This window comes from Leucoraja erinacea, chromosome 29, assembly GCF_028641065.1.
Source record: "Leucoraja erinacea ecotype New England chromosome 29, Leri_hhj_1, whole genome shotgun sequence".
In the NCBI taxonomy this organism is placed as follows: domain Eukaryota; kingdom Metazoa; phylum Chordata; class Chondrichthyes; order Rajiformes; family Rajidae; genus Leucoraja; species Leucoraja erinaceus.
In genome coordinates, this window is record NC_073405.1 from 24,372,869 (window position 1) to 24,392,603 (window position 19,735).

Sequence of the window (19,735 nt, forward strand, 5' to 3'; positions counted from 1 at the left end):
AGTTCTACCCAGGTGTGACTTTGCCAAATGCAACGCCTCGCACTTCTCTGTATAAACCTGCAGTGCAGTATGAAGCCATTCGGTCCACTGTTTATATACCTGCTCTTGAAGTGAAATTCTCTAATAGGGAGAATTCTTAGTCATGTGTGTGACCAAAAAAGATGGAAAAAAAAAATGCCTCTTCTAATTCTGAAAGCATTACAGGTATATTGTTTTGTGCTGTATATATTTTTTGGTTTATCAAGTGAAATTTTTACATGTTATGCTGACAATGTTTGTTTATGGTCAGAGGTCAAATATGATTGGTCACGAGTGTGACCACACGGAAGCATTTTTTTCATAACTCAGTTTTATCTTATAAGCTCTGTGAATTTTAAAAATCTAGAATATTCATATCTTTAGCAGACATGCACTATAGTTTTGTCGGTAGGGAAATAGCGACGAATAAGATTAATCTCGTACGAGAATATTTTAATGCATCACTTTAATGTGATGAGATCTGGTCACGTGTGTGACGCGTTGGTTCACTTCCCAAAGAATGGCCCAATAGCTCATAGCACGGAGGCATTTTCAACTATTCATTTGATTCGCGTGAAAATTATTATTGACTGTTCCTACAGGACCTTCGGGTTCTGTATTGCTGATCACAACACACAGATACCTATTTCCTTTTTCCCCCCCCTCCTCTGTTGCCGATCTTTGTTTTAGGAGGCAGAGACAAGTCGTGAAATGTCGGATGCAAAAGCAAGAAGGCACAGATGCTGGAAATCTGAAAGAAGAACAGAAAGTGCCGAGGATTCTCAGCAGGTCAGGCAGCATCTGTAGAGGGCGAAGCAGTTAACCCTTCAGTTAACTGTTGACCGTGCATAAGAAATGATGAAACATTAAGTGTTGAGTTAGCTGGTTGTGTTTTTTAGAATATAGATAAGTACAACACAGGAAAAGGCCCTGCAGCCCACAATATTAGTGCTGTTCATGGGGTAAAGATAAACTAATCCCATCTGCCTGCACATGATCCATATCCCCTCCATTCCCTGCATATCCATGTGCCTATCTAATAGCCTCTGGAACACCACTAACACCAGAAGACATAGGAGAAGAATTAGGCCATTCTGCCCCTCGAGTCTGCTCCACCATTTGGCATTGGCTGATCTATTTATCCCTCTCAACCCCATTTTCCTGCCTTCTCCCCGTACTAATCAAGGTAGACACAAAATGCTGGAGTAACTCCGCGAGTGAGGCAGCATCTCTGGAGAGAAGGAATGGGCGACGTTTTGGGTCGAGACCCTTCTTCAGAAAACAAGAAATCAAGAACTTATCTCAAAATCTCTGTTTTCAAAAAAACCCAATGATTTGGTCTCCACAGCCATCTGTGGCTATGAATTCTCCGCTATCATCTCTGCCTGCACCATCACCCCACATTCTTATAGTTAACAATTATCTGGCTACTTTCAGCTTATACCCAAGGGCATTACAGTCAATAAAACACATTTGAAGCAAAAACTGAAGTGCTGGAGATATCCAGCGGCTCAGGCAGCATTGTGAGGGGAATATTGAGTGGGGATCCTGCTTTGAACTGATTCACCAAGTGCTGATGGAACTTGCTGGTGACATGGTGGCGCAGCAGCAGACTTACAGATCCAGACACCCGGGTTTGATCCTGACTACGGGTGCTCGCTACATGGAATTTGTACATTCTCCCTGTGACTGCGTGGGTTTTCTCCGGGTGCTCTGGTTTCCTCCCACACTCCTGAGACGTTCAGGTTTGTAGGTTAATTGGCTTTAGTAAAGAATTGTAAATTGTCCTTTGTGTGTGGGGTAGAGCAAGTGTATGTGGTGATCGATGGCTGGTGCATACTTGGTGGGCCGAAGGGCCCCGTTTCTGCGTTGTATCTCTAAAGTCTAACTGGGTGGTCTAAATCAATCAGTCTGAAGAAGTTCCTCCAGCACTTTGTTTTTTGCTCAGGATTCCAGCATCTGCGATATCTTGTGTCTACATTTGAAGTTTAGTGACATTTGGTGCGGAGGAAGCGACAGAGAGTGTGTGGACAACAGGAATCCACCAAACGTATTGCAATAACACAAAGTTCTAGAGTAATTCAGCGGGACAGGCAGCATCTCTGGAGGACATGGATAAGTGACATTTCAAGTCGAGCCCTTCAGTTTGCAATAGGATCAGATAATCTTTTTGGGCACTCGGAGTAATGGTTAAATATTTAGAAACAAGCAATGACAGATGCTGGTTTATAAAAGGAGACATGATACAGGATGCTGGAGTAACTCAGTGGGTCAATTTGCTGCCTGACCTGCTGCGCTACTCCAGCACTCTGTGTCTTCAAGGGTTAAATATGTCTTCAGTGTTCTAGCTAATCTTTCTCTTCAATAACATTATGTGACCTTTATACTTTAGTCTTTGGAGATACAGAGTGGAAGGAGGCCCTTCGGCCCACAGAGTCCATGCCGACAAGCAATTCCTGTACACTAACAATATCCTGTACACCAGGGGCAATTTTACAATCTTTACCAAAGCCAATTAACCTACAAACCTGCGCGTCTTTGGAGGAAACCGGAGCGCCTGGAAAGAACCCACGCGGTCACGGGGAGAACATACAAACTCCATACAGACGGCAGCCATGGCCATGATCGGACCCGGGTCTCTGGCGCTGTAAGGCAGCAAACCTATGGCTGTGCCGCCGTGCCGACCTATGATCCCTAACATTCACTTGGTAGCAGCAACAGCTTAAGTGTAATAACCCATCCAAAGGATATCGGTTTGGGACTGAAATGTTGACCGAGATCTTTGGACTCTGGCTGCTGAGGTGAAGCTTGAGGCCTCGACCTGCCCAACTCTGCGGTGAGAGTGTAACGGAGCAAACTGCACCCAGCTCGGTTGCAACACAGGCCTGGGCACAGCTTCAAACCTGGTGTTCCATGTCACATTGCCAAAGCACAACCACAGTGACTCCGCTATTACTATGAGTATTTTAGCTAAACTTTGCGATTGTTTAGACACTTGCCCATTATCTGCTCCGTGTCTCTGTCTAATTATATAGTACTCCATGCCCTGTAGACTTATGACACAGATGTCACCGCAGATGTTACCACAGACAGACTGTGTCTGGAAGGAGTTGCCAAAAGAAGCAATAAAAGTGGGTGCAGTCATGACACGTTAAATACATCAGGACAGATAGGAAGGGTTGGCGGGGCTATGGACCAAATGCAGGCAAATGGGACTTGCCGATGTGGTTGGCAAGGACATGGTGGGCTGAAGGGCCTGTTTCATGCTCTACAGCTCCATGACTCTACATTCAATATCAAGTTCATTCGATGAATATTGGAACTCTACAAAACTTGGCCTGACCTCTAAAATTGGAGTCAAGGACTGATACGGTTAAAAAATATAAAATGGAAACTCAAAATGTCTGTTGAGGCCCTGTCCCCTTGTTAGTTTGTACGGTAGAGTGAAAACTTGTCTGGCTGGTTGTTACTTGTCCATCAGAGAGCTCAGCTTGTGTTGTTGACTGATAAATGGTCTTAAACAGCTCTTCATCTCCCACTGCCACCATCTCTCAGTGGGCCGAATGGCCTCATAAGTGATAGCAGCAGAATTTTCCCATTCGACCCATCAAGTCTACTGCGCCATTCAATCATGGCTGATCTATCTCCTCCTCTCAACCCCATTCACCTGCCTTCTCCCTGTAACCCTTGACACCCGCACCAGTCAAGAATCTATCCTGGCCTCCACAGCTTCTCTATCTTTTGCCTGATGGGAGAGGGGAGAAGAGGGAGTGGCCAGGGTGCGTCTCATCCTTGATTATGCTGCTGGCCTCGACGAGGCAGAGTGAGGTATAAATGGATTTGATAGAAGGGAGGTTGGTTTGTGAGATGGTCTCTTGTGTGATGGCTTTGGATGGGCTCAGTAACTTTGCCATTATTGTCATGGCTAAAGCTACACAACTGACGTTGTCAAGATGCTGATTGTCAGCTGTGTCAGTAATGAGCTCATGAGTAATGAATGTCAGTAATGAGCTCCGATGGATCTTGTCAGGAAAATGGTGGCCACCCTCCGATCGTCCAAATGTGGCTTGAAGTCCATTAGACTTCCTGACACCTCAGAGAGTGGCCTTTCGGGATTCCTGTTGTGTATCAAAACGCAGTTCAGCTTGATAAGCGATCGCACCCATTTTTTTTACTGTGGCATTGTCCGTTTTCCATTGAGCCGTTCTCATGAGCTTAAGACATCCGCCTTGGTTGACGTAAGCTCACTTGTGCTGAGACGGGGACACTTCAGCCAAGTAGAGGTGCTTCTTGTGCCAATCCGGATGGAAGATGACAGTAGGTCCTTCAACTTGGCCTTGAGGGTTGGGGCTGATGGTAGTTGTGGGCAATGCTGGTCGGCATGGACTCGATGGGCCCCATAGGGCTTGTTTCCTCACTGTATCTCTAAACTAAACTATACTAAACTACGATAGACACAGAATGCTAGAGTGACTCAGCGGGTCATGCAGCATTTCTGCAGAGAAGGAATGGGTGACATTTCGGGTCAAAACCCATCTTCAGAGCGGGGGGGGGGGGGCGGGGGATTCCGGAGTTAGGAAGAGGTTGGGGAGTTACCCCTGATCCCCTGACACTCCAAGGCCTTGTGGGCTGTTACAAGGCACTCAACTTGGTGAGATGTTCCAGTCCTGGGAAAGCTCCTGCTTTTTGTGTCTGTCTGTCTACAGTCAGTCAATGTTCCTCGACAGATGTAGGCTCCATTTCTCAGTTGGGTGTGTGGAGCCCTGTTTATGGGCTGCCCAGGCTTATGCCACTAAAGCGATGGGGAATCTGCATCTGCGCTCGCCGCTTCTGGCAGCCATTTCATCTTCTTCGTCATTCTGCGGTTGAAAACCATCAGTTGACTGCCTCTTGTGGAAAATGAGCGTTCAGCCGCCTGTCCCCTTGTTGGACTTGAAGGCCGTGACTGTTTATTCCCCGGGTTTGTGGCATTGTGGTCAATATTTAAACGCCAGCATTTCGTGTTTGGACTAATTGTGCTCCGCACAACTTTAATACATTTCTCTGGTCTTCGAAAGCCAAGTCCAACAGAGTTGCCATCTGGTATTCATTTGTATTCTCTCTCCCGCCTGCTCCAAACATATTTCTCAAACCAAGTATCACTTACTGATGGTTTGGTGGTGAATCTGATAATTGAGAAATAAGCATTGGGGGCTGTGGAGTGGAAGGAACACATTGAACACATATCAGATTTGATATACAACTGTTGTAACTTGAAAAGGTATGAAAAATGTCTTAAAAATGTAAAAGCACTTGGGATTTTATCCATTCAACCTCTCGAGACCAGGCTAACGGTCGTTCATCCGTTTATAGCAATCCTGCAATGTCATCAACTTCCCCACTAATATATTAGTAATCTGCTGCACACTGACGGTGGAAACTAGGAATTGCAGATGCTGGTTTACAAATGAGGACACAAAAGGCTGGAGTAACTTAGAGGGTCAGGCACCACCAACTCTAGAGAACACGGGTGGGTGACGCTTCTCGTTGGGGACCCTTTTACCGACTGAATGTAAGGGGGTTTGGGGGGAGAAAGCTGGGAGGTTGGTGGGGCAAGGCAAGGCAAGGCATGGTGGGTAAAAGGTGGACACAGGCAAAGGTGGGCTATACTAGGCAGACGGTTGGAACAAAGGCCAATGGTTAAAGAGGAAAGTGTGAGATAAAAGGATTGAAGAGCTGCAAATTGCAAATGTGGGTGGAAGGGGAGAGGAGAAATAGGTGTGAGTCCTGTACGGTGTGGGGGAGGGGGAAGAATGGGGAGAGGGAGGTTGTTAGTGGTTACCGACAGTTGGAGAATTCAATGTTCATATTATGTAGGAAGGAACTGTAGATGCTGGTTTACACCGGAGATAGACACAAAATGCTGGAGTAGCTCAGCGGGACAGGCAGCATCTCTGGAGAGAAGGTATATGAAATATGAAATACGAAAGCAAAATTTTGCTTGGGCAGCATACATCCCAGCGGTATGAATATTGACTTCTCCAACTTCAAGTGACCCTTGCTTTCCCTCTCTCTCCATCCCTCCCCCTTCCTAGTTCTCCGACCAGTCTTACTGTCCCCTTGATTATATTTTATCTCTGCATGCTTCGTTGTCACCTTCTCCTAGCTAACAATGATCGACTCTATATTTTCCTTGATTGTCTTCCCCTTTGAATGTCTCGCTTTTGCGCTATGGCGCAGCGGTAGAGTTGCTGCCTTACAGCCAGCGCAGAGCCGGAGACCCGGGTTCGATCCCGACTATGGGTGCTGTCTGTACAGAGTTTGTACGGTCTCCCCGTGACCTGCGTGGTTTTTTCCGAGATCTTCGGTTTACTCCCACACCCCAAAGACGCACAGGTTTGTTAATTAATTGGTTTGGTAAATGTAAAAATTGTCCCGAGTGTGTGTAGGATAGTGTTAATGTGCGGGGATCGCTGGCCGGCGCGGACCTGGTGGGCCGAAGGGCCTGTTTCCGTGCAGTATCTCTATATCTAAATTAAACACTATTAATCTCTGTGTCTCCCTCTCCCCTGACTCTGTCTGAAGATGGGTGTCGACCCGAAACGTCACCCATTCCTTCAATCCGGAGATGCTGCCTGTCCCGCTGAGTTACTCCAGTATTTTGTGCCAATCTTCATCTTTCATACGTTTGTGTTGCGAGCAGAATATGAGATGCTGTTCCTACAGCGGTCAACTGCCGACCAGCACCTCTTTGGGATGTGGGAGGAAACAGATGCACGTGGTTGCAGGGAGAACGTGCAAACTCACTGCAGTATCTGAGGTTGGGGTTGATGCTGTGTCTTTGAGGCAGTAGCTCTACCAGCCGTGCTGTGTCAGGCCGAAAGATTCTTGGATCTTCCTGCTTCTGGTCTCTTTAGGTTACCAGGTCAGATTATTAAATTCACATTGCACAGAAACAGGCCGCTCAACCTAGCTTGTCCATGCCGACCAAGGCGTCCCATCTGCACTAGTCCCACCTGCCTGTGTTTCCCCTATATCCCTCTAAATCTTTCCTACCCATGTAGCTGTCCAAATGGATTTGAGTCATAGGGAAAAGCATGAAGGTGGACGGGGAGGAGGAGAATGTAAGATAAATGCCTACACGATGAGAAGAATGGAAGGGGTTTTGAAGAGATTTAAACCAACAGTCTGAGTAATTGAAGGCTTGGTAGAGATCTTAGACAGAGCTATTTTTCCAATCAATCCCTTGGGCAGCAACCTTTCCACCCAAACCTGGCACTCAATCCAACTTCTGCAGCTCAGCTACAGGCTCTTCAGCCCAATTGTCTATACTGACCTTGATGTCCCATCCAACCTAGTCCCTTTTGCCCACATTTGACCCGTATCTCTCTAAATCTTCCCAGTTCATGGACTAAAAAGGAACTGGTCACAAATGTTATTCACAAGTTATGGGAGTAGAATTAGGCTATACGCCCCATCGAGTCTACTCTGCCATAATCGCTTTTTCCTGCCTTCTCCCCATAACCCTTGATACCCGTTCTAATCAAGAATTTGCCTATCTCTGCCTTAAAAATATCCACTGACTTGGCCTCCACTGCCCTCTTTGGCAATGAGTTCCACAGATTAACTATTTTCTCGTTCTCTTCGTAGAGATAGGGAGAGTCCAGTGGTTTAATTGGTGCAGATTATTATTTTACACATCCCTACCCGCCCTTGTTTTTCCCCTCTTTCCCAGTTCTGACAAAGGCTCCCTCATCTGAGCTGTTTACACAGGTGCTTTGCCCTGCTGTGTGTCTCCAGCATTTTCTGCTGTTATTTCTGTACCCTCCCTGTGCACTGTCGCCATTAACAAACCCCTGGCATTTACATACATTCACCGCGCCTACAGAACTGGTGGAAGTGAAGTTCGAATTTGGCCGTTACTGGAGGAACAGATTTACTGCAGACGTCTGAAGAAGGGTGTCGACCTGTATAAGAGAAGGGTCTGGACCCGAAACGTCACCCATTCCTTCTCTCCAGAGATGCTGAGTTACTCCAGCATTTTGTGCCTATCTTTGGTTTAAACCAACATCTGCAGTTCCTTCATACTCTTTACTGCAGAGGAGATTGTTAGGTCTATTAGTTTAGTTTAGAGCTCCAGTGCGGCAACGAGCCCTTCCGCTCACCAAGACCAGCGATCACCCATACACTAGCGATATCATACACACGAGGAACAATTTTTGCCAAAACCAATTAACCTGCAAACCTGCACGTCTTTGGGGTGTGGGAAGATACCGGAGCACCCGGTGAAAACCCACGCGGTCACAGGGAGAATGTACAGACAGCATCCCATAGTCAAGATCGAACCCGGGTCTCTGGTGTTGTGGGGCACCAACTCTACAGCTACGCCACCGTGCCTTCCATCATTCTATGCTGGTCTTTGTCTCTGAATCCCACTGAATGCAATGCCTACCTTGTCCGTCTCAGTATTTTCCACAGGTTTGATACTTTTCCTTTGTGAGAGAGGTTAGGGAGTGGTGTGCAGACCACATATTTGACAATGGTAAAATCTTTATTCCATGAACTAACCCGAATGTCCAGACTGAATGCATCTTTAAATTTACAAACTTGAGACAAGAGACTGGGAGTCTCTGGTTAAAGATAAAAAATTGTTGGGAAATATTGAGAGGTTGGATTGCAACTGTGGAGAAGCAGTATTGGGAGATTTTAGTTTAGTTTGGTTTAGAGATACAGCGCGGAAACAGGCCCTTCGGCCCACCTTGTCCGCACCAAGCAGTGATCCATGTACACTAGCACTATCTACAAACTAGGGACAATTTACAATCTTTACCGAGGTCAATTAATCTATAAACCCGCACGTCTTTGGAGTGTGGGAGAAACCGGAGCATCCAGGGAAAACCCACGCCGGTCACGGGGAGAATGTACAAACTCTATGCCAGTTGCCAGGATCGAACCCGGGTCTCTATCGCTGTAGGGCAGCAACTCTACCGCTGTGCAACCATGCCGGCCTGTATGCAGTGAAAGTTTTTTTACAGAGCGTGGTGAGTACTTGGAACATGTTGCCGGAGGTGGTGGTGAAAGCAGATACGATAGTGGCATTGAAGAGTGCTTTTAGATGGGTACATGGGAATGCTGGGAATGGAGGGATATGGACCATGTGCAGGCAGAGATCAGTTTAAAGGCATCGTAACAGGTGATGGAGGAACTCAGCTAGTCAGCCAGCCAACATCTTTGGAGGGATGAAGTTTCTTCGTTGGATCCTTCTTCAGTCCCTTCTCCCTCCAGCCCTTTGTGTTTTGCTCAAGATTCAAGCAGTTTCTTGGTGTTTCCATCTTCATGTCCAACATAGACTTTGTGGGCCAAAGGGCCTGCTCCTGTGTTATTCTGTTCTATGGATGGGTTGATGAAAGAGGAAAGGCCATTGACCAAAATCATTGAGCACAACTGTTTGGGCATGCAGGTCTGGTTGCCACACTATGGGAAGGTTGTGGCAGAGAGCGCGCAGAAAAGATTCACAGGAAGTTTTACCAGGAATAGAGGGCGGAATAAGGAGAGTCTGGGCTGTTTTCCCTGGAAGAAAGAAATCTGAGGGGTGAGATAATATAGAGGTTTGTAAAACCATGATGTTTAGTTATGGTGGATGTTCACAGTCTTTTGCCTAGGTTAGTGGGATTGAAAACTAGGGGGCATGGGTTAAAGGTGAGAGGGGAACAATAGGTAAATAATAGGTGGGTATATGGAATTAATACTGCAGGGTGGTAGAGGTGGGTACAATGACAGTGTGTAATAGACATTTGGGCACATGCTCAGGAAAGATTTGGAGGGACAAGGGCCAAATGCAGGCAAATGGGAATCACTGAGGAAGGCTCTGGAGCATGGCAACTCCCCTGCATGCTTGCCCCAGGTCTACTATCATCCGTTACAATGGGCCTACTCTTAAATCTCTTTTCTACCTGTAAATCTCGCACTGCAATGCTGAGAACTATATTCTGCACTCTGTATCATCCCCCTCGCTCTATCTATTGTACTTGTTTGGCTTGATTGTATTTGTGTGTAGTATTAACCAATTTGACTGGAGAGTATGGAAAACAAAGCTCTTGACAGTACCTTGGTGCAGGTGACAATGATAAACCTAAACACAACTAGTCTACATGGACATGTTGAGCTGGTAGTCCTGATTCAATGCTGTATAACTCCGTCTCAAAACTGTTAACCTTTTTCCTTCGATGATGCTTTATCTGCTATTTCCACCATTTTTAGTTTATACGATGAGATGAGCTTGAGTAAGCATTAGTCGACACTGTGGCGCAGTGGTGGCGTTGCTGCCTTACATCACCAGAGACCCAGATTCGATCCTAACCATGGACTAGGGGCTATGGGTTAAAGGTGTCTGTATTGTCTGTACGCAATTTGTACGTTTTTCCTGTGACTGCGTGGGTTTTCTCCTAGTGCTCCAGTTTCCTCCCACATTCCAAAGATGGGCAGGTTTGTAGGTTAATTGGCTTCTGTAAATTGCCCCTAGGTTGTAGGATAGAACTAGTGCATGAGTGATCGATGGCCGGCGTGGACTCGGTGGGCCAAATGGCCTGTTTCCACGCTGTATTTCTAAACTAAAGTTTGTTGTGAGTCAGCTGTGAAGTTAGTTTCAGGAATCCCACTAAGAGTTCTTTTGCGTAGGAAGGAACTGCAATGCTGCTTTATACAGAAGATGGACGCAAAATGCTGGAGTAATTCATCGGGTCAGGTTGCATCTCTGGAGAAAAAAAAACTTTTTTTTAGACTTTTGGAGATGCAGCGTGGAAACAGGCCCTTCAGCCCACCGAGTCTGCGCCGACCAGCGGTCCCTGCACACTAGCACTATCACACACACTAGGGATATTTTACACTTTTACTAAAGCCAATTATACTACAAACCTATGCGTTTTTGGAGGATGGGAGGAAACCACAGCACCCAGAGAAAACCCACACGGTCACGGGGAGAATGTACAAACTCTGTACAGACAGCGCCCGTAGCCAGTATGGAACCAGGGTCACTGGTGCTATAAGGCAGCAACCCTAAAGGGCCTGCCCCATTTGGGCGTTACTTGCGCGCATGGTGCGCATTACGAGCGCATGGTGCGTGGTGATGTAGGCAGTGACCCGCGACGACCCAGGATTTTGTGATGTACAAAATCTTTGCGCGCCATCTGCATGATGCACAATTGACGCCCAGATAGGACAGGCCCTTACCGCTGCGCCACCCTAACACGTGATAATAATAAACCTATTATCCAGTGCTTTGGATAATAGGTTTAGAATCCAAAAAGAAGAAGTGAATGTTGGATGGGAACCCTTTAGACCGGGAGTAGAAGTGGAGGGGTCCTTTGGATCTCACAGTGCTCTCTGTCAGGGAAATGAATAGTTAGTTAGCCCAGCTTGTCCCCTGAATCTTGTTACGCTACACATGTAGGTATATGTGAACTGGAAACTTTTTTTCTAATCAACATCTTCTCTCCCACCTTGTCACACATTTTAGAGTTGGTGCAGCGGGTATAGCTGCTGCCTCTCAGCGCCCGAGACCGAGGCTCGATCCTGACCTCGGGTGCTGTCTGTGTGGAGTTTGCACGTCCTCTCTGTGACTGTTTGGGTTTCCTCCGGGGTGTTCCGTTTTACCCAACGCATGCCGAAGGCGTGTGGGTTTGTAGGTTAATTAGCCTCTGTAAATTGCCACTCCTGCATGGGGAGTGGATGTGAAAGTGAGATAACCTAGAACGAGTGTGAACGGGTGTGAACTGGTGTGAAGGGTCGGCGTGAACTTGGCGGGGAAAAGGTCCTGTTTTCATGCTGTATCTGAAATAGATCTCCTTCCCCTTATCCTGCTCTCCCCACCTTTTCCTTCCCATTCCAATTTATCTTCTGGCACTCCAGGGGTTATAGTTTGAACGGGGCACAGTGCAGTTTAATGGACTTCAATAAACATATCACCATTTTGATGTATTACGCTGCTCCTGCTGTTTAATTGCTGGGTAAGTCATGCCAGCAAGAAGCCATTAACAGTCCGTGGTTTGAAGCTGATGGGAGTCTGAACTGTGTACGCTTTTACAATGGTGGAAAAGAGACTGAGGAGCAGGCTTTTAATTCAGGGCACCAATGTTTATTTGTGGTGAGGGTGAGGCAGAAGCCAGCGCCCTAGTCAAGAGTCTGGTGTGTGGGGACAGGGTTACTGGGTGGCGTAGAGTTGCTGCCTTACAGCGCTTGCTGCACCAGAGACGACTCTGGGTGCTGTCTGTAAGGATTTCTAAACCAGACTATTGTTGAATTTTAGGAGCTGAAACTCTTACATTTTTTTCTGTTTCCTCACTGAAACCAACGGCAGTGTTGTGTGGGGTGGGGACACCAAGAACTGCTGGAGGAACTCGGTGGGTCAGGCAGCATCTGTGGAGGGGTTGGATAGCCCAGCAGTAGGTAGAGCTGCTGCCTCACAACGCCAGAGACCCGGGTTCAATCCTGACCTTGACTGCTGTCTGTGTGGAGTTTGCACTTTCTCCCTTTGACCGCGTGTGTTTTCTTCGGGTGATCCCGTTTCCTCCAGTTGACGTTTCAGACTGGGACCTTGGGTTCCATCCTGACGATGGGTGCTATCTGTGCGGAGTTTGTACGCTCCTCCTGTGACCCCATGGGTTTTCTCCAGGTGCTCCGGTTTCCTCCCACATTCCAACGATCTGCAGGGCCCGCAAATGGCCCCTGCTATGTAGGGTGCGAAAGTGGGATAACACGGAGCAAGTGTATGGGTGATCGATGGGCTGAAAGGCCTGTTTCCACGCTGCATCTCTTAAACTGAATTCAACACTAGTGTTGAATTTGACTTTTTTTGTTTAGTTTACCTATTACACACAGAAATTTCCAGCATGATGTCCCAATAAAAATCTGTTGTGATTTGAAGAGCTAAATGGTTGATGTATCACGCAATGGTTGTGATTTCTACATTGCCTCCTTTAAAAATGATCAATTCTTTGAGGAAGGATAGAGTCAGAGTACAGGAAGGCAATGTGCTGTAAAGTGGTCCACATTGACCAATTTAATGCAATGCGTTTTATTTTTTGCTGTTTGGCAGCGCGCCAACCGAGAAGGTTAGGCTGAAGGTCTCGGGAGATCGAGTTGGATTAAAGTCTTGCACAATTCACCTGAAGCTGATAGCACGGAGCATTTAATTTATCGTGTATTAAGATTGTGTTCAGCGACTGTGGTCTAGTTTCACAGCCTCAGGGAAGAGATTGGCGGTAACGAGTTGTCTGAAGACCTCACAGGAGGACTGTGCTTTCCAAACGCTCTTGAAGCGTTGAAAATCAGTGGGACGTTGCCTGGCCGACTGCCCACGCAGTGGCGTAGGGCTGGGGTAAAGGGCAGGGGCATTCGGTGATAGAGTGGGTAAAATCTAACACGGCATCTCCGTCTTAAAGGCCGTGCATGCAAATATCAGAGTATTCCCTCCGGCCAAACCATATTTAACTCTCATCTGAGTCACTTTGGTTTGGTTTGGTTTATAGACACAGTGCAGAAACAGGCCCTTCGGCCCACCGAGTCTGCACTGACCAGCGGTCCCCGCACACTGACACTATCCTACACACACTAGGAACAATTTATGATTATACCAAGCTGATTAACCTACAAAATCTCTGCGTCTTTGGAGTGCGGGAGGAAATTGAAGATCTCGGAGAAAACCCACGCAGGTCACGGAGAGAACGTGCAAACTCCGTACAGACAGCACCCGCAGTCAGGATCGAACCCGGGTCTCTGGCGCTGTAAGGCTGTGGGTCTACTGCTCCAGAAAAGCATGGGGCTGGCTCTGTGACGCTGCGTTTGTTTGCAGGGCTTTCTCCTCGGTGAGTCTGGCATTGATTCTGCCTGGTGACTTAAAGTCCTGCATAAATACCTACTAACTCGAGTCGAGTCGAGTTCACTGCTTAATGCCTCCCTTGGCAGTTCGACTGGAGAGCGTCCAGAACGCTCTTGGCTGCGATTGGGAAGCTGTGGTTTCTTTGCAGAGTTCTCTGTGCAGGCTGCTTTTGTCCACGTTGCTGGGATATAAGCCTTTATTGTTGCACCGCGAGCAAATGGCTGGCACAGTGGTCCTGCACGCTGTTGCATGGGAATGAGACCCTTGTAAATGTCAGCTGCTGTGTTTTAAAAATAATGTTAAGAGTGGGAGAACCCAGCCTGTTCCCCATTCCACAATGTGGGAGACTTGGCAGCACCGTGCAGCCTTCAAAGCTACATGGGGAGGTGGGTAAATGTTTATGGCATTGTTAACGGCCGGTGCGCTGTTCTGCTCAGCACATCGCACCAACCCCCCCCCCCCCCCCCCCCCTTAAGAACCTTTTCTAAAATCTTTGCTTAAGGGGGCACGGTGGCGCAGCGGTAGAGTTGCTTTACAGCGCCGGAGACCCGGATTTGATCCTGACTGCGGGTGCTGTTTGTACATTCTCCCTGTGACCTGCGTGGGTTTTCTACGGGAGCTCCGGTTTCCTCCCACGCTCTAAAGACGTACAGGTTTGTAGGTTACTTGGTTTGGTAAAATTGTAACATTGTCCCCAGTGTGTGTAGGATAGTGTTAATGTGTGGGTATCGCTGATTGGCGCGGACTCGATGGGCAGAATGACCAATTTCTACTCTGTATCTCTAAATTAAATTAAACATTGAGTCATAAGCACACGCGGAATATTGCAGGCCCATCAAAACAGCAACATCCTGTCCTCCAGTTTGTGGAGCGGCATAAGAGTCATGCAGCGTGGAAACAGGACCATCGGCCCAACTTGCCCCATCTATACTAGTCCCACCCGCCTGCGTTTGGCCCATATTCATCCAAACGTCTCCTATCCATAGCAATGTGTACAAGTCTACATGGGGAGCTCTTTTTCCTCTAGTGGGCAGATTTGGGGAAGAAGCTTTTAACATTGGCCACTGTAATGTAGGGTGGATGGGCTCACTTTAGCCCCGTGTTGGCAGGGACCAACATGGCTTCAGATCCAATTATAGGGAACTAATCTCAAACAACCATCTCCCGCCCATCTCTCTCCTGTGCTCCACTGGGATTTGTACTCATCATCCCCATTTCATTCCCCCACCCCCATCCCCCATCCCCACTGCAGTTGTACAAGGTCTTGGTGAGACCACACCTAGAGTATTGCGCACAGTTTTGGTCTCCAAATCTGAGGAAGGACATTATTGCCATAGAGGGAGTACAGAGAAGGTTCATCAGACTGATTCCTGGGATGTCAGGACTTTCATATGAAGAAAGACTGGATAGACTCGGCTTGTACTCGCTAGAATTCAGGAGATTGAGGGGGGATCTTATAGAAACTTACAAAATTCTTCAGGGGTTGGACAGGCTAGATGCAGGAAGATTGTTCCTGATGTTGGGGAAGTCCAGGACAAGGGGTGACAGTTTAAGGATAAAGGGAAATCCTTTGGGACCAAGATGAGAAAAGCATTTTTCACACAGAGAGTGGTGAATCTCTGGAACTCTCTGCCACAGAAGGTAGTTGAGGCCAGTTCATTGGCTATATTTAAGAGGGAGTTAGATGTAGCCCTTATGGCTAAAGGGGTTAGGGGGTATGGAGAGAAATGCAGGTACAGGATACTGAGTTGGATGATCAGCCATGATCATATTGAATGGCGGGGCAGGCTCAAAGGGCCGAATGGCCTACTCCTGCACCTATTTTCTATGAATCTATCCCCCTTCCACCCTTATTCCTTCCTCTAGCTTCACAATTCTCACCTTGCTATCCTAATCTGACACCTTTTGTCTTCTCATCTCTGACCTCTTGCCAACCAAAGGTAAACTGGACAAGGGAGAGCCAGTGGATGTAGTGTACCTGGACTTTCAGAAAGCCTTTGATGAGGTCCAACACAGGTGATTAGTGGATAAAATTAGAGCACATGGTATTGGAGGCAGGGTATTGACATGGATAGAAAATTGGTTGGCTGACAGGAAACAAAGAGTAGGGATTAACGGGTCCTTTTCAGAATGGCAGGCAGTGACTACTGAGGTGCCGCAAGGCTCTGTGCCGGGACCGCAGCTATGTACAATATACATCAATGATTTAGATGAAGGAATTAAAAGTAACATTAGCAAATTTGCAGATGGCCCAAAACTGGGTGGCAGTGTGAACTGTGAGGAGGATGCTATGAGGATGCAGGGTGACTTGGACAGGTTGGGCAGATGCATGGCAGATGCAGTATAATGTGGAAAAATGTGAAGTTACCTACTCTGGCGGCAAGAACGGGAAGGCAGATTATAATCTGAATGGTGTCAGGTTAGAAAAAGGGAAAATACAATGAGACCTGGGTGTCCCAGTACATCAGTCACTGAAAGTAAGCATGGAGGTACAACAGGCAGTGAAGAAAGCGAATGGCATATTGGCCTTCATAACGAGAGGAGTTGAGTATCGGAGCAAAGAGGTCCTTCTGCAGTTGTACAGGGCCATGGTAAGACCACACTTAAAATATTGTGTGCAGTTTTGGTCTCCTAATTTGAGGAAGGACATTCTTGCTAGTGAGGGAGTGCAGTGTAGGTTCACAAGATTAATTCCCAAGATGGCGGGACTGTCATATATGATGAAAGAATGGAGCGACTGTGGTTGTATTCACTGGAATTTAGGAGTATGAGAGGGGATCTTATAGAAACACATAAAATTATTAAGTTATTGGACACGCTAGATGTAGGAAACATGTTCTCAGTGTTGGACGAGCCCAGAACTAGGGGCCATAGTTTAAGAATAAGGGGTAGGCCATTTAGAACTGAGATGAGGAAAAAATGTCTCACGCAGAGAGTTGTGAATTTGTGGTATTCTCTGCCTCAGAAGGCAGTGGAGACCGATTCACTAGATGCATTCAAAAGAGTTAGATAGAGCTATTAGGGTTAGCGGAATCAAGGGGCATGGGGGGAAGGCAGGAACGGGGTACTGATTGTGAATGATCGGCCATGATCACATTGAATGGCGGTGCTGGCTCGAAGGGCTGAATGGCCTACTCCTGCACCTATTGTTGATGTATCTATGTACCCCACACCTCTTCACCTGTATTCACCTATTACTCACCAGGCTTTTTCCTGTCCCTCCTCTCTTCCAGCTTTCTTCCTCTCCCCCCCACACACATCACCCCACCACACTCAGTCTGAAGAAGGGTCCTGACCTGAAACGTTCCCTATCCATGCCGTCCCGGGATGCTGCCCTTGTGTCTTTTTCTGCCGTTTCTGCGTGCCTGTGGTTTGTACAAAGCAGCGGCACTCCTAGTTTCTCTGTGACTGGGCGAGGAAGTGTGCTGGAGGCAGCCGCTGGCAATTTGTCCCGTTGCACATAATGCTTTTAGTATCGCTCTGCCCACTAATGCTCACAGCTGCACGCCCACATCCCGAAAGACCATTTGGATAAGCGAAGGATATTTAACCAAAGCCTGCTTAATGACTTGTTTATACCTCAGCTCAGTTGGACACCATTGCTTGCAGATGGAATAATGTTGCCTCTCCCACATCTCTCTTTTACTCTTGCATTGGTGCCCGTTGGTGGGGGTTATTTTTGGCCTCCCTCATCCATGTACACAAAGTGAATTCATCCATCACATTTAGTCGACCAAATGTTCGTACGCCTTTCAAACCTCCTGGGTGCCAGCTCAGCATTCAGAACGTGAGCAACTCGCATCAAACTAGTCTTTTGGGTTTGGGGTTCAAATCCAAAGCTGTAATTCCAGTTTAAAATGGAATTCAGTGTCGTTTAGTTTAAAGGTACAGCGTGGAAACAGGCCCTTCAGCCCACCAAACCGTGCCGACTGGCAATCACCCCATACTCTAGCGCTCTCCTACACATCGGAGCCAATTTGCAGAAGCCAATTAGCCGACAGACCTGTACATCTTTGGAGTGACTTGTCGACTGAATGGTGTTTTATAGAACATAGAAAAGTGCAGCACAGGAACAGGCCCTTCGGCCCCCAATGTCTGTGCCGAACATGCTGCCAGGATGAATTCATCTCACCTGTCTGCACATGATGCGTACCCCTCCATTCCCTGCGTATCCACGCACCTACCTAAAAGCTCAAACACCGCTATGGTATCTATGGTAGTGCATTCTTGGCATGAGTAAAACTAATTGTCCTAGATATCACTTTTAATGTTTCACCATTCGCACCTTAAAGCCATTGCCTCTAATCTTTGACATTTTCACCTGTTTTGGAGGGGGTAAGGGCTCTGACTATCTACCCTATCTATGCCTCTCGTAATTATATATGCTTCTACTGACATGGTGGCACAGTTGTAGAGTTGCTGCCTTACAGCGTCAGAAAAATGGGTTCGATCCTGACTACGGGTGCTGTCTGTATGGAGTTTGTACGTTCTCCCTCTGACCACGTGGGTTTTCTCCGGGTGCTCCGGTTTCCTCCCACATTCCAAAGACATGGAGGTTAGTTGGCTTCGGTAAAGATTGTAAATTGTCCCTGGTGTGTAGGATAGTGCTAGTGTACGGGGATCGCTGGTTGGCGCGGACTCCATGGGCCGAAGGGCCTGTTTCCGCGCTGTATTTATAAATTAAAACTAAACCAAAAAAAGGTGTGTTGGTTGTGTTCAAAGTACAGATGTTGAATACTGATCTAATCTGCCGCACTCCCACTGAAATCCCTTTCTCCTGAGACCATGCGGCCCTACGGGTAGTGAGGTGGCTACTAGCCCATGCTGAGATTATTAGGGAACCAAGGCAGGGGAATGTCCTTCAAAAGTAGACTTTGTCTGAAGGTCTTTAGCCTGAGATATTAACCGTTTCACTTTCGGCAGAATGCTGCCTGGCCTACTGAGCATTTCCAGCAATTTTCCAGCTATCGTAGATTAGGAGAAATGAGGAACTGCAGATGTTTGTTTCACCAAATGACAAAGTGATGGAGTAACTCAGCGGGTCAGACAGTATCTCTGGAGAATTTGGGTACTTGGACCCTTCAGACTGAAGAAGCATCCCGACCTGAAACGCCACCTATCCAACTTCTCCAGAGATGCTGCCTGACCCGCCGATTTACTCCAGCACTTGGTGTCCTTTTTAATAGACATGCCCGAGATCCTGAACATGTCCGCTATGCTCAGGGACACGGAGCTCTGGGCATGAAGTAGGGGCTTTGATGGCACTGCTCCAAAGGAATTGCCACATTACTGTTTCCTTGCTTCCCCGGGTGGACAATAACATACCTACAGCATCATTCACATATATTTTCCTCTTTCTTGCCCACTACAATGAACTTTACCAAAGGCTGTTTAGTCAGTTCAGTTGATGGGTTTTCCAGTCAACCCTTGATATATGCAGGTGTAAAAACATGGGGGAGAAGAAAGTTTAAATGCCTGTTTTAAAAAAAAAAGATACTTGGATAAGAAGACCCACTTTAACTTTTGGGGGAAGAATGGAATGATTCCACTCAGCCACCTTGACAATGTTGTCACCTTAATAACATCTGTGTTCTCTAGAAACATAGAAACAAAGAAACATAGAAAATAGGTGCAGGAGGAGGCCATTCGGCCCTTCGAGCCAGCACCGCCATTCATTGTGATCATGACTGATCGTCCCCAATCAATAACCTGTGCCTGCCTTCTCCCCATATCCTTTGATTCCACTAGCCCCTAGAGCTCTATCTAACTCTCTCTTAAATCCATCCAGTGATTTGGCCTCCGCTGCCCTCTGTGGCAGGGAATTCCACAAATTCGCAACTCTCTGGGTGAAAACGTTTTTTC

The 19,735-nt window shown here is 47.1% G+C and overlaps 1 protein-coding gene across 5 annotated transcripts in view; it reads left to right on the forward strand.

Moving 5' to 3' along the window:
* LOC129711333 (transducin-like enhancer protein 1) overlaps positions 1 to 19,735 on the forward strand; it is a 183,514-nt gene that overhangs the window by 110,577 nt on the left and 53,202 nt on the right. For 4 of the 5 annotated variants that reach the window (XM_055658922.1, XM_055658919.1, XM_055658923.1 and 1 more), the window contains one exon: positions 709 to 807. The exons of the other annotated variant lie outside the window; for it this stretch is intronic. In XM_055658922.1, the coding sequence (XP_055514897.1) occupies positions 709 to 807 (99 nt within the window). The remainder of the gene's footprint in view (positions 1 to 708; positions 808 to 19,735) is intronic. 5 annotated transcript variants of the gene reach the window in all.